Here is a 16,175-nt window from a genome sequence, read left to right as displayed (position 1 = left end):
AGAAGAAAGTCAATGATTCAGCTGGAAACACAGAAACCCATTTCAGAGGTTAGATGAGCTAAAATGGAAAGACTAGAAGAGTGTGTAACTTGCTTGCAATAACTACTTGTTTGTCCACATTTTCCTCAAACGAAACCTAAATAAAATAACAAAACGAGTCAATTTGGAGGTATAGACAGCAGCAGGGATGGTACGGCCAACACATGTATTCTTTAATTTTACAAAATCTCATGCCTCTTCATGCCCAAATATATCCATCTAAAAAAATGGGCAGCAAGTCAAGAGGCTCCACGCGGCCCTTAGATACGGGTTTCTTGAAAGCAGTGTACAAAATTTACAAAGACTGTGATTAAACAGTAACATAATCCACTGCTTTTCAAAGTGCCCCACTAGTGGTACACATATGATTTTAGGCAATGCACAGATAGATGATGCATTTTATTTTTATAACTAATGTATTTTAAAATGTGTGTCAAAAATATAACACAACAGACCTACTATCATTGCAGACTTATTGCTTAGAACAAATTAACAAACAAACAAATATGAATCAGTAGAAAGAAAAATATCAAATAGTATACTGGTTGAGGTATAGGAAACACTGCCATAAAGTCTCATCTGTAGCTGTGTCTGAATGAGAACCTAGACACCTCTCGGCTTCTGCCACAGAGCTGTGTCCATTCTGCTGAGTTTCAGAAGCCCCTGTGAGACACCAGCACCAGGCATCCAACATGGTACCTGTATTAACTGCTTGCCAGCCCACGGAGAACGGAGTCCTGGCTTGAATGACATACATGGTGATGGGGCTGTGGTTGTCAGGCCCGGGTCTCCAGGAGAGCTGAGCAGTGGTGTCTGTAATTTCATCTATGGCCACAGCCTCTGGGGGGCCTGGAGGACCTGAGAAAAAGAGCAAGACCCTCAGAAGTTGAGCAGAGTGTTCAAATGTCCAAGGATGGGACCACTTTGTTGAATGGGGCGCTGACCTATTCAACCTTTGATTCATCCACCCACAGATTCATCACTTGTCAATTACTTTTTGAATAGCTATTAGGAGCCTGGCTTTCTCCTAGGCTCTGAAACTACAGAGATGAGCGAGACGTGGCCTGGCCCTCCTTCCACGGCTTCACAATATAATAGGAAAAACCAGTAGGTATATAAAGAATTACAATAGGATATTTGTTCTAGATGTCAAGAGAGAATATTGGGGTACCACCAGGGCCCAAATTCATTAATCCATCCATCATATATTACACGTTCCTACTATGGGTTGGACACTAAGTGAAGATTGGAGCCTTCTGGAAATGGTCACTTCTACCCCTGATGATGTGAGCGAAGGTGACTTTAGAACTTTGGGGGTCTCAGTGCTGCTCTGTACATTCCAGCTGCATTGGAATGTCCACGTAAAATGCCAACACGCACTTGCGTGCCAGGGAACTGCTGTGAAAGTGGCCTGTGTGCACGAGCCCCAAGACTGTGCCTTCTTCAAAGCGATTTCAAAATCGGGTTGAGAGTCGAAGGACCACATTGGCAGTTTCTGTAAGTTTCACACCTGTATTTTCCTCCTTCTGCTCTGGATGTGCATTGTTTCTGCCATTGTACTTAGACCATTGAAACAGGAGGAAATCAGTTTTAAATGAAGGCTTGTAAATCATAAAGAAACAGAGGGCTGGAAAGTGGTTGGTAAGCAAACACAAAAATAACAGCAGAGCCAGAGCAAAGACTCAAAGCTGTCCTTGATTCCAACATGAAACTCTCTTAGCAGGCGGTTAAAGGCATTTCTAACAAGTGACCACCCGGGCAGAGAAGGTGAGTGTGAGGGACACATAACGACACAGCTTGTGTCCATTAGACAGGAGGAAGGAGATCTTCCTGGGAGGGATGTGCTGAGGCCCAGGACAGCAATCACATGTTCTTCCAAAATACTACGGGGCCACGGCGCAGGGGCAGGGAAGAAAGAGACCTTTCACAGAGTGCTGAGAAGTTAATGGCAATTTCTGGAAGTAACACTTTGTTCTGGGACTCACTTCCGCACCCTTTAAGTGATGCCCTAAATTTCTCTTTCCTTTTTTAAAAATCATTTCTTATAGACCCACAGATGAGACTAAATTTATCTTCTCCCTCCTACTCCTGAATGAAAGGTCCGCAAGTCGGTATGCTGGCACTGATTAATTTTCCATGGTGACATTTCAGCATGTCAGTCTAATGCCACCTAGATAGAACTGAGGTAACCTCTGGTCTTCAGGACTCTTATTAATCAGAGGAAAGTCCAGAAGACAATATAATCTTTTTTTTTTTTTTTCTCACCAGCTTTCTCATCCTAGCATTCCCATCCTTTCTTAAAATAGATGCTCCTTCCATGGCCTTTAGAATCAAAGTACCACAAGGAGAAAAGTGTTCCTCTCCACATTCCTCAGTGAATTAAATTGATAGCGGAAGATCTGAGCCCACTGTTGGCAACTAGGAAGAAGGACATGAAGGGGTGGCATGAAGTTGGCCACGGGGGGTAAGATGGTACTTTCACAGCGCGGTTTGCTGTTTGTTACGTCCCTGCTACCAGCCCCACCCAAGTGTAGATATGCTACACCCTGCAGAATGTTTACCACCTTTGTTTTGGGGAAGTTGGGTCTCTCTTTCAAAATGACAAAATGAGCAAATGTTTATCCTCTGAGCAAAGTGGTAACATGGTCTGGGGCTCAAACAGTTTGTGTCACAGGCAACAGCAGAGGGAATGCAGGTGTTACACCTGCATCCCTGTTTCTTTCTCAGGGAAGGGTGGCCTTTCTAGCTGCTGTTCGAGTGCTCTAGATTAAATAAAGTAGATATCAGAGAATCAAGGAAGCCAGAGACAAGACTCCAAGCTTTACTAGTTTCAGACACAAAAATCTCTTACAGGTCAGTGCAACGCATACCAGCCTTGCCTCTGCAACACGCAGAAAAGCTGAAAGGGCAGAGCTAGGAGGAGGTAAAACAAAAGATGATAGTTTAAAATGGCATATTAATTTATTGGCTTTATTAACTGATCAGGCTAGATGTTCTTTTAGACCGCATTTGCAAATTCCTCTTGGTATTTCATGTTATTTTCTGTGAAATGAAGTATACAATATCATTTAAGAAATTCAACTATTACTAATTTAAATATTTATTAGTCTAATTTATTGGTGTTTAAACTGCTGATCTGAACACTATTCTAATGAAATAGAGGATACATTTTCAACAACAGAATTCTTTTGGTCCCCAGTGGGAGAGCAGACCAGCTCTGGTGTATTTTAAAGTGGAAATAAACCCAGTCCCGTAGGTTATACTGTGGGTAGCTCTACCCAGGTTGGAAGTTCTTTCTCTTCTCTGGCCCTTATTCCTTCCATTATAGAAAGGTTTTTAAGGCGATTTAAAGGGGAACCAAAGCAGACCTGATGGAAAAGCTATTTTTCTTATCCTCTCTTGACAATCAGTTTGAGTTGCTAACTTCCACACACCTCCCCCCTCACGTTACGCCCACAGGATATAGCAACACTTTTTGTGGCTTCCAATAATATCTTATTCTCTGTGTACTCAGATTCATCCTGCCTCCAAATCTGACACCTCCTGTATTTGTTTGCTTGCACTCAAAATTCTGCTGGCCAAAGATTCCTCAACACCAATAGTTAGGGTTCGAATGAAGGAGATGCTGGCTAAGAGATTATTTGGATGTTCTGATTTGGCTTTACATTTAACTTTAGCAAACCCCTGAGCATGCATCAGTTTGATTCTGGCATGTACACTGGTTCACAAAGACTTGAACTTTAATTAAAAAAATAGTTCTTAAAAGTCCACTTACTGTGCCTTTAAACATTGGTTTGTTGAGGCTCAGCCAAGTCATTCACAGCCATTTGGATGAAGTTAGGCCATGTCTGTCATATGCAAGAGAATCTCACCAATGTCAGTTTTGACATCAACTTCCTGCTTATTGACTATATCCCAGGCAGGAACTATTTCCTTCTAAAGCCATATTTTAGAAACTGGACAGAAGTATTAACTTTAGGGGAAAACAAATGGGAAAAACTGGTGATGATTTTACTTAAGCCACTGTTACATCAGTGACCTAACTCACTACAGTAAGTCCCCTACACGAGAATGAGTTCCATTCTGAGAGCGAGTTCGTAAGTCCAATTTGTTCCTAAGTCCAACAAAGCTAGCCAAGGTACCCAACTAACACAGTCAGCTATATAGTACTGTACTGTAATAGGTTTACAATACTTTTCACACAAATAATACATAAAAAACAAACATAAAAAATAAAGAAAACGTTTTTAATCTTACAGTACAGTACCTTGAAAAGTACAGTAGTACAACAGCTGGCCTACAGGGGCTGGCATCAAGTCAACATGCAAGAAGAGTTACTGACTGCAGGAAGGAGAGGAAGTGGGAGATGGCAGAGTTGAAAGATTGTCAACAACAGAAGATGGAGGGCAAGCTGCAATTTCACTCACGCCTGACGTTGATGGAACGCAAGTTTGCATCTTTGTAAGTCTGCAACTTGAAGGTTCGTATTTACGGGACTTACTGTAATTTGGTTGAGCCCAGATAAAACAGCAAAAGGCACAGTTTCATCCTTCTCTAAGCTATTTGCTTTTCTTAATCTAAAGTTATTCTGTTCTAGTTATTCTGGTGTTGAACTCCAACACTATCAATCAGAGTACTGGGAGCATTTATAGGAGTTATTTTCAGTACAGAGTAACTGAGTTTGCTCTGCACTTTCTGATCCCCTACGAGAAACAGCTGCACAGAAAACTTCTGTAGACTCTTAACCACTGTTTTCAATGTTTACCTTCTATCGTCTTTTCCCCTGTAATTCTAAACCATTGAGGTTTTTAGAACTCTGTGCAGGAGCAGATATCACAAGTATATTTTAAGAACAAAACCCAAAATTCCCATACCTCTCACAATCAGGTCAGCAGCGGCAGACAGCTTGTCTACACTTGTCTGGACCATGCAGACGTATTTCCCAGCATGCTTCAGCTGGATGTTCCGGATCATCAAATCACCAGCTGAATCCTGCTGATAAAGTAGGGGAAAGTGGCTACAATTACTTTTTAATGAGCTCTAAATATCATTATCACATGAAGGACACTGTGACTAATGGATTTATTTTACACTGGCTGATGAAAACATTAGTGATGCAAGCCGTGACCTATTAAAAATATGTGAGCCTGCCTGAGAGATAACAAGAGCAACATCTTCAGAACACCCCTAGGACAAGACCTCAGGTGTCTGGCTTCTCTGTGTCTCTGGAGCAGTTTGCCATCCACGCTGGAAGCACTTAAACTTACGTAATAAAGCAGCTGCTGACCTAGTCCTGTGGGTTTCTTCAGATATGCCCTCAGCCTACAGCCTTCGCTGGCACTGCAGTACTTGGGAACTCTTTATTTGGAAAGGGGAGGCAAGCCCACATTTGGAAGCATCTGTATTTTGCTGCACACCCCTGTCTTACAGGCATCATTCTGACTGCTCCCAGGTTTGAATTAATGAATTATGAGGACCAGACTCTCCAAGGAAATCTTGCATCACCTAGTATGGAAGGGGGCTAATTTGTTTTCCAATGCCAAGTGTATGTTTGATCAGCAGATGAATAGGACTAATTACATCCCGGTACGGATGTCTATGTGCCCTAGAAATATTTCTACATCATTCACCAGCACGGGACTTTTAATACATGTGAGGAGATGCCTCCACAGGCCATCACAAAGCTGGCATTTCAACTGAAGAACACTGCTACACCTTGGAGTTCGGTTTCAGAGCTCTGTTCATCAAAAACTTGGAGAACAACTGCTTGAGCAAGCGAACACCCAAGGGTTCAGAGTCAGGAAGCTATGCTTATTTCTAAACCTTGATGGATGACAAGATAACATAGGTTATTTTGGCCCTCTTGTTATGCTTCTAAATGACAATAATATTGGATAATACTTAATGGTACTTAATATCTGGCAGGCATATATTACACCAAATACTGACATGTCCTGTGAGGTAGGTACTTTTATTATCCCTACTTTACAGATGAAGAAGCTCAAGCACAAAGAGGTTATTCGTCTTGCCTAGAGTCACTTAGCTGATCAGTGGCAGAACCAGAATGTGAGCCCACACGGTTTCAGGCTCCAGTTCCTACTCGTTACCAGACTGCTGTACTATCAGCTGGAAAGATCTAATTCTCATTCTAAATGTGTACTTAGTTTTCCTCCTTGGTTTCAGTACAGCATATTACATATTTACCCACGGCAATGAAAGACACAGAACTGCCAATAGTTGTAAACAGGATTAGAAGAAAGGCAAAAGCATATCGTCAAGAGAGAGCTGAAGTTTGGGGACTTAGTTTTCTGGGGCTGATCCCTGCTGTGTGACTTCCTGTGAGTCTCTTAATGTCTCTGGGCCTTAGTTTATTGACCTGTGAAAGAAGGATGCATTGCCTACCGTGCTAGCTTGTGAGAATCAAATGAGATTTTATGTGTATGTGAAATCCTGAAAACTGTGAAGCACAGGGTAAATTTAAACTAGTATTACGGATGGCTACGATCAGTTTTCCTTGTGAAACAATTATGTCAAAGACATTAATCTAATTCAAGGAGAGCTGTGAATTTTTTTTTTAAACCTGAAATCTGTATTTCATTTATAACACTTGGGTTCTCATCCAGATTCTACTATTTACTAATCAAGTCTTATAATTGCTAGTAAAATAGGGTAATTGCTACCATATTTCACAGAGATTCTGTGAGGATTAAAGAGCTGATATATATGAAAATGCTTGATAAATGATTAGGCACTTTGCAAATATAAGTTATCATCACCATCATGATTATTAATACTACTTTACCTAAGACATTTCATGCGCTAGGACTTTGAACAGAGGCTTAAACAAAAAATATGCCTCACAAGGGGGTATGTGCAGGGAAAGTGGGAAGTCGTAGTGGTTTAAAGGAAATGGCTACACTATCTCAATAATTTGTTTTATTCAACAAGGGCTTGAAGGTCAAAGAAACCAGTTGTAGCCAGCAGATTTCAGAGCACAGCAATCCATTAACAGAATTTTATGACTGTGTGGTTTGGAGTGTGCTCTCCTTATTTGCAGATTTTGACCCGATTTGTGTTTTTAACGTAAAAAGTGAAACAAAGAAAAAAATAAACTCGGGATTGAGGTATGAGTCTCACAGAAGGAGACTCCAGTAACTTTCTCTTTCCCTTCAAAGTCATACAGACCAAACTGTTTACTGAGATCTACATTTATGTTCCTACCAAAGAGAACAAAACAGCACTGCTGTCTGCTCTGTTCCTGACCGAACACTCAAAGCCGCTCAGAGGACAATGAAATAATAACTCTTCCGAACACTGCAATAGGTCGGCTCTCTCAAGCATCGTCTGTACCACACTGACACAGGAAGCAGAAACTGAGAAATGGGCTTGACTTCAGAATTGCTTCCTTACCTCTTCTGTTATCCAGCGCTAACCCTATAGACACTTATGATCCTGGTGGCTAATACACTTAGCTCTCACAATTTGTAGCGCTGTCCCGCATTTTGCAGTTACTTCTTAGCAATAGTTGATTGGTGCTAGTACTGGTATCACAAAAGAGACAAACACTTCCCATACAAAAGGCTAATGAGAGTGATTCCATGGACAGAGGTCTCGACAAAAGGCGGTCACTAGTGCTTGACTCCATCACGGGTATCTCCATCTGTGCCTCAGCCCTGGCTGACGTGCAGCCCGTCCAGCATGAAGTGCATATCTGTCTGATTGGCAGGGCATCTATTTTGATTGCCCAAGCATCTGTTCTGATTTGTTGGTGCCTGTGCCATTCTGAGAGATAATATTTTTATTTTTTATTACCTCTTATGCCCAAGACATTTATTTTAGTCTGAAAACAAATAGTCTGCTTAATCTATGAAGGTTTTCTCAGTATATATGCTTATGTTATTAGAATTAATGTTACCCTCCTTCAATGAATACAACCGTTAATGTTTCTCACATACTTCTTTTGTGGTAGGCATTGCGCTATGTAGTTTTCTAGACCTGAAGGTATTTAATATCCTCAATGCCTTTGTGAAGTAGTTAATATCACTCTCACTTGGGCAGAGTTATTAGGCTGAACCGTATCAAAGTGGTTCAGAATGGTTAATAATGGCAATTTCATCCAGCCTTCCTCAACCAGGACTCCAAGAGAGAATTACTAACGACTCGAGCCATCCACTGACGTAATGAATTAACTTCTGTCTCATGCATCTAAAATGGTACCAGTTGTATACGATCCTTGGGAGAGTTGAGAAAATAGTTACTCAAATCATTTTTGGTGTTCTGTAATTCAGTGGAGAGGTACTGTTTGACAAAGGCAGCGAGAATGTAAATAAGAGGAATAGCATTATCTTTGAGAGGAACATAGGCCCTCCACATGTTAATAGTCTGTAAGCCTTAGCCCATTTATTCCTAACATAAGGGATGGGGGTAAGATGAGGTGAGTAAATCCGATTCCTGTGGGAGCATGAGGGATGGGAGGGCTTTTCAACACAGACTCATGCTTATATTCTGCTGTCTTTGATTGGACTCCTCCATGATAATAGCAGCCAGAATGAACCTGTTTGTTTTTTTTTTAACTTTTATTGGACTACAGTTGATTTACAATGTTGTGTTAGTTTCAGGTGTACAGCAAAGTGAATCAGTTATACATACATATATCCACTCTTTTTCAGATTCTCTTCCCATACAGGTCATTACAGAGTATTGAGTAGAGTTCCCTGTGCTATTCAATAGGTCCTTATCAGTTATCTACTTTACGTATAGTAGTGTGTATATGTCGATCCCAATCTCCCAATTTATCCCCCCATCCCCCGAATCTTCATTGCTAATAGGAGAGTAGGGCTATGTTAGGGCAGAACAATGTTTTTTTTTTAAGATTTTTTTGATGTGCACCATTTTTAAAGTCTTTATTGAATTTGTTACAATATTGCTTCTGTTTTTTTTTATGTTTTGTTTTTTTTGGCCGTGAAGCATGTGGGATCTTAGCTTCCCGACCAGGGATTGAACCCGCACCCCCTGCATTGGATGGTAAAGTCTTAACCACTGGACCTTCAGGGAAGTCCCAAGGGCAGAAAAATTATTTTTGAGAATGATTGTGATAGATTCAAACTGTTTCCAGAGTTAACCTCTTCTTTGTGTAAGAGTTCAATGATACTATGTGTATTTTATGGAAAGTAAGGCATTTTGAAAATTCAACGATTAGAATTCAAGTTATCTGGAGATACTAAATAATCTGATCAGACTTTCAGATTCGAGAAAGAGAGCCCTAACCTCACAATGGTAAGTCTTCTACAAGAGCCAAAGGGTGTTTAAACAGCAGCCTAAAAGCATCTGAGTAAACTGTCCTTAAGCTATTTTCTTCATCAGGTTCAATGGCATATGGTACAGTATGGGGCAGAGAACTTGGGATTTGAAGTTTGAAGCTGATTTCTGCAATTTAGTAGCAGTGAGGGCCAGGCAAGTCATATAGCTCCCATTAGCCTCAGTTTTCTCATTCATACACAGTAATGAATAACTAACCTATAGGGTTAAGGATTATGAGGATTAAGAAAAGGCATGGCCTATAGGTGGCTCAATGAGCAGGGCTGCAATCATCACTCAGAAAGGAGCAGATATTAACCAAGAGTTTTCGGAAATAAGGTGTTTGAACAAAAGTTAGTCTAAACGACTCATCTGAGTCAGTTTTGAGACCTTTAGTTGCTGATTGCATTTCCTGAGGATAGTTTGATATTAATACTTACCCCTCCGACTCTTTCAAAGTGGTCCCCGTCTTTGTCAAAGTCTATCAGGTGTCCATTAAATGACCAAGTAAACACGATGTTTAGCGAGTGATCGTGGGTTACCTGGCATGGCAGAACGATACTTTCTCCAACAGTGACATCCATACTGGAAGGGGGTACCATTACCCTTGTTGGATCTGGAGAGTGAAAACAAAGCAAAGCAACAAAGCCTGTGAGCTGGTGTGGAAATAAAACGTAGAATCCAAGTGCAGGATGAAATACTAAGGAGCTTTGCTTTATTTTGTCTTAGTCTGTGCCCGGCAAACCTTAGTCATCTGGGAAGCTCAGAGTCGGGCCAGGAGGTCATTTTTAATATGAAAAGATGAAAACACTTATTATGTGAACCTTCACAGAGCAGCAGAACTCAGCTGGGGAGCACTGGGGTTAGCTCTCTTAAGACACTTATGGAAGGGCCTACTGCTGGCAGACTGCTCTGAAATTATCTCTTCAAAAAGGTTTTTAGATCTCCCCAGTTTCACTAGAAAGCAATACTACAGCTGAGCGCAAACAGGAAAATCCATGTTAATTTGAAGTTTGTTGGGGTTTTTTCCTATTATAAAAGTGATACATGTTTAGTATAGGGAATTTAGAAAATTCAGGGAATTTGAAAGAAGGGACCAAAACAAAACAAAACAAAATCCTTACTTAGTTTCTGACTGTCCAGATAAAACCCCTATTTTCATTTTAGTATAATTTCCTCCTGTCTTTTGGATTCATAATTTTTCAGTTGTCTTGTTTTGCATTATTGTAAACATGCTACACATGTGATTTTCCTTTTTTCTCTAATTAATATAGGCTTATACCTTTATCCACATATTTTTATAATCTGCATAATATGCTGTTAATAGTTTCAATCACTTTGAAACTAGTAAACATTTTAGCAAATTTTATTATAATTATAAATAATGCTGTAATGAACATCACTGACAAAATTATATGTATATATAACTTTTTTTTATTGAACGATAGTTGATTTACAATGTTGTGTTAGTTTCTGCTGTACAGCAAAGTGATTCAGCTATACATATATATACATTCTTTTTCAGATTCTTTTCCACTATAGGTTATTACAAGATATGGAATATAGTTCCCTGTGCTATACAGTAGGTCCTTGTTTATTTTATATACACAGTAGTGTGTATCAGTTCCTCCCAAACTCCTAACGTAGCTCCTGCCTTCCCCTTCGGTAACCATAAGATTGTTTTCTATGTCTGTGAGTCTTTCTGCTTTGTAAATAAGTTCATTTGTATCATTTTTTTAGATTCCACATATCAATGATATAATAATATTTGTCTTTCTCTGTCTGACTTTACTCATATATTGCTTTTTTTTTTTTTTTTTTTTGCGGTACGCGGGACTCTCACTGTTGTGGCCTCTCCGGAGCAACAGGCTCCGGCCGCGCAGGCACAGCGGCCATGGCTCACGGGCGCAGCCGCTCCGCGGCATGTGGGATCTTCCCGGACCGGGGCACGAACCCGTGTCCCCTGCATCGGCAGGCGGACTCTCAACCACTGCGCCACCAGGAAAGCCCCATGTATTACTTATTTAAAATAAGGACAACTAATTCATTTTTAAATTCACCCTTTACATTACAGTTTTAATTGGGAACAGAAAGGACTTGCTTAGCCAAGATAGTTTATAAACTCTAGAACTACATTCACACATAGGTAGTCTCTTATTTCTCACTGAAATAGGCTTTCATAAATGGTGTCAGAGAATAAAATGGTGAAAAGCAATTTGAGTTAAATAAAAAGGTCATATAAGTGCCTAAGGAATAAAATTATGAATTCAGCCATATTCCAGAAATTTCTCTGTACAAGTCAAACAAAACCAACCAAACAAACCATAATAAAGAAGACAAACCAAAAGCAAACAAAAACAATATAAAAACAATGGTTAATCCCCTTCAACATTCACAGGATTGTGTTTCACACGCTGTGTGGCACATAAACATTTACTGAATGTAGCTCTTAGATTAAAATCTCAGCTGAGAATTTTGTAATGGAGTCTCATAGAAGACTTTTGATTGGTGTTTTTTTTCCAACAACCCACCCACAAAAGTTTCCTCTTTAAAGAGAGTATTTAAAACAGTTTTTCTACCCTTTTATCCAACTGTGGAAAGCAAACATCTCAGGTTGTTAAAAAAGGAAAGCCTGTGTCCATAAATAGAGTATAATCTAGCGGAGGGACATACTTTTGCTGTTTTCTGAAAGTAGGTAAAGCTCATGATGCGTGGACTGGTGTGCTTTTAGTCACTGCTGAACGAATGATGTCCATGAAATGAGAAGTGAAAAACAGGTACTCCTAGCTAAGAGGTAATGGGAGACAAAACTGTTTGTTTCAAAGCCTGAGGCTTTTTGCAAGTCACATAATCAAAATATACTCCATTGGTTAACTGACGCACAGGAAAAGATACAAACTGAGATTTTTTTTAAATGAGCGAAGGAGTTGAGAGCAAATCACCTTAGTATAATGCTAAGCAGAAAATCTAGGAATAGCTCCATTTGACTTAACATGTCATTTATCATTTTTTAATTTAAATTTTCACCTATAAAATGAAGATTGGAACATATAATTCCTGGACAAAATGATATATGTCTGTGGTTTGTATTTGGCAAGATGTCACCTTATTCTATTTTAAATAGCTGTCCATTGATTTCACAATTTAGATTTTCATTTTAATGTACCTTCATTCATTTGTTGATCTATCTACCAAGCACTCATTAGGTGTTATAAGGATAACAGTGCCCTAGTACCAAGAAAGATATAAAAAAACTTATTTGTAAAAACTAATCGATCCCCTCACATTCTAGATACCATGTTACACGCTTGACAAGGATTGTTTCATTTATTCTCAACAAATACGTAGTATTTAACAAATACGGCTATTTAACAGATGCGGGAAACTGATACCTAAGGGTGGTTGAGGAATTATCTATTGTGCTAAGCTGACTCCCTTCATTTAGCTGAAAACATGATATCCATTCACAAGTCATCCATGCAACAAGGCTAAGGGCATAATATAGCAATTTGCACTCTTGATTATGTGTAGTCAGCTGAGGATATGTAAATGCAGAAGAAATTCAAAGAAGGCCATGGGGTGAAGATGGTTTCAGAGGGCTTCACTGCAAGAGTAATCAAGTTACTGCCTTAGACAGGTAAAAAGAAGTGATGATTTTATGCCTGAAATGCTGGCTCTAACTATAAGCTTACACATCACAATGATGAGTGCAGAGTCAAATGTCCACGTTCAGGTCCTTAAAAATGTCTTGCAGTTGGCACCTACCCTAAAGCCTAGAGTCATATACAATTCTGGCTGACATTTTTAATTGACATTTGTTTCCTAAATAAATGTTCATCCCTTTATGCACGTGTAGCTATCTGGGACAGATTTTATTACTGGTGAACTCAGTTGCCTGTTAACCAAGGACGAGAGAAGTGCTCTAAATCAAGGATTATGCTGGCACAGTTGCTGTGCTGACAGCTGCTAATTCATTACCTTAGCACTTGTCACCAATTCACATTTTGAGCCCTGAAGTACCAAGAATCAATGCAAAGGAAGACAGGCACTGTACACACACCAGAGAGGTCTCCTTGGCACTAGAGAAGATTAAACTAAAGAGGTTCAAAACCTCATTAGCTACTTGGTTTTCTCAAATTGTATGCTTGTTCAGTACTCCTGTTTTCTGTGTTATGAATTCTGATGCTTTATACTTGATGAATTTCTTGAAATTTGAATACAAACACTGTACACAAATAAACAGATGGCTTCTTCAAAACAAAACTGTCTCCCCTCCTTTGGTTTTAATTCATTGAGATCAGGAAGAACCTATATTTACAACTTCTGTTCTGAAGAGTCACTCCAGCTATTGTTCTGTGCACAGAACTCTCAAAGGCAATTAGAACTCAAGATGTGAATTGATGTCTGGGTTTGGATGTAATTAAATAGCAACAATAAATAGGACCAACAACACTCCTAAACTTTCTAGCTTGTGGTTGGTTCATCCCACAGAGAATGATAAATTTAGAACTCCAGAGGATTGATGCTCAAAATATAAATATAAATAAATATATATATATATATATATTTACCAAGCGCTTAACTTTCCTAGAGTAAAAAAAAATTCTTTTATGCTTTATAGTGTTTTCTATAATATCAAGAGGTCAGAAAGTAAACTATGCTTTGTTCTAAAGGTCAAAACAACCATGGGAAGGAGATTTAATTATTAAGCACTCTGTTAATGATTAGGTCAACAACTAGATGCATAATTTCTTACATTAACAATGAAATATCAGAAAGGGAATGTAAAAAACAATACCTTTTAAAATCATATAAAAAAAATGCCTAAGAATAAACCTGACCAAGGAGGTGAAAGACTTATATGCTGAGAACTATAAAACATTAATGAAGGAAATTAAAGAGGATTCAAAGAAATGGAAAGATATCCCATGCTTTTAGATTGGAAGAATTAATTTTGTTAAAATGGCAATACTACCCAAAGCAATCTACAGATTTAATGTGATCCCTATCAAATTACCCATGACATTCTGCACAGAACTAGAACAAGTAATCCAAAAATTTATATGGAACCATAAAAGACCCAGAATTGCCAAAGCAATCCTGAGGAAAAAAAATAAAGCAGGAGGCATAACTCTCTCAGACTTCAGACAATACTACAAAGCTACAGTAATCAAAACAGTGTGGTATTGGTATAAAAACAGACATATAGATCAATGGAACAGAATAGAGAGCCCAGAAATAAACCCACACACCTACGGTCAATTAATCTTTCACAAAGGAGGCAAGACTATAAAATGGGATAAAGACAGACTCTTCCACAAGTGGTGCTGGAAGAGTTGAACAACTGCATGTACATCAATGAAGTTAGAACACACCCTCACACCATGCACAAAAATAAACTCAAAATGGTTTAAAGACTTAAACATAAGACATGATACCATAAAACTCCTAGAAGAGAGCATAGGCAAAACATTCTCTGACATAAATTGTACCAATGTTTTCTTAGGTCAGTCTCCCAAGGCAATAGAAACAAAAATAAACAAATGGGACCTAGTCAAACTTATAAGCTTTTGCACAGCAAAGGAAACCATAAAAAACAAAACAAAAACAAAACAAAGCAAAAAACAAAAAAAAACACAAAAAATGAAAAAACCTACAGAATGGGAGAAAATATTTGCAAGTGATGTGACCAACAAGGGCTTAATCTCCAAAATATACAAATAGCTCATACAACTCAACAACAGAAAAACAAACAACCTGATTGAAAAATGGGCATAAGACCTTAACAGACATTTCTCCAAAGAAGACACACAGATGGCCAGAGGCACATGAAAAGATGCTCAGCGTCACTAATTATTAGAGAAATGCAAATCAAAACTACAATAAGGTATCACCTCACACCAGTGAGAATGGCCATCATTAAAAAACCTACAAATAAGAAATGCTGGAGAGGGTGTGGAGAAAAGGGAACCCTCCTACACTGTTGGTGGGAATGTAAGTTGATGCAGCCACTATGGAGAGCAGTATGCAGGTTCCTCGGGAAACTAGAAATACCATATGATCCAACAATCTTACTCCTGGGCATATACACGGACAAAACTATAATTCAGAAGGATACATGCACCCCTATATTCATAGCAGCACGATTTCCACTCCATCGACATGAGTGGATAAAGAAGGTGCGGTGTATATATCATACTACATGAAGTAAGTCAGAGAGAGAAAGACAAATACCACATGATATCACTTACATGTGGAATCTAAAATATGGCACAAATGAACCTATCTACAAAACAGAAACAGAATCACGGACATAGAGAACAGACTTGTGGTTGCCAAGGGGCAGTGGGGAGGGAGAGGGATGGAGTGGGAGTTTGGGGGTGGTAGATGCAAACTATTACATTTAGAATGGATAAACAACAAGGTCCTACTGTAGAGCACAGGACACTATAACTAATCTCCTGGGATAAACCATAATGGAAAAGAATATTAAAAAATGTATATATGTGTATAACTGAGTCACTTTGCTGTACAGCAGAGACTGGCAAAACATTGTAAATCAACTATACTTCAATAAAAAATGTAAAAAAAACCCTCACATACATTTAAAGCATGTAATAAAAATGTGGACTCTAACATCTTAATGTTTTTTGTAATCTCTTAAATTTAGAGGTTTTTTTTTTTAAAGAAAATTATCTCTCATATTGAAGAAACACTTTATGTTCACTGTACTTTCTTTCCCTATTAATTTTAGCTAAAATTTAATGTTTAATTTTCATTTTTGTGTTTTCTGCTTTGCTCAAATTGCTTAAGGACAACATGTATACTTTTATAAAAAC

The 16,175-nt window shown here is 38.8% G+C and overlaps 1 protein-coding gene across 1 annotated transcript in view; it reads right to left on the bottom strand.

Moving 5' to 3' along the window:
• Positions 1-16,175, bottom strand: part of CNTN4 (contactin 4) — a 501,156-nt gene that overhangs the window by 19,776 nt on the left and 465,205 nt on the right. The window contains exons 12-14 of the mRNA XM_029243779.1: positions 9,777-9,952; positions 4,914-5,034; positions 739-897 (exon numbers count right to left, since the gene is read on the bottom strand). Of these exons, the coding sequence (XP_029099612.1) occupies positions 739-897; positions 4,914-5,034; positions 9,777-9,952 (456 nt within the window). The remainder of the gene's footprint in view (positions 1-738; positions 898-4,913; positions 5,035-9,776; positions 9,953-16,175) is intronic.

This window comes from Monodon monoceros, unplaced genomic scaffold (assembly GCF_005190385.1).
Source record: "Monodon monoceros isolate NGI ecotype Baffin Bay Population unplaced genomic scaffold, NGI_Narwhal_1 Super_Scaffold_3, whole genome shotgun sequence".
NCBI lineage: Eukaryota > Metazoa > Chordata > Mammalia > Artiodactyla > Monodontidae > Monodon > Monodon monoceros.
This window is presented reverse-complemented; position numbering and strand designations above follow the sequence as displayed.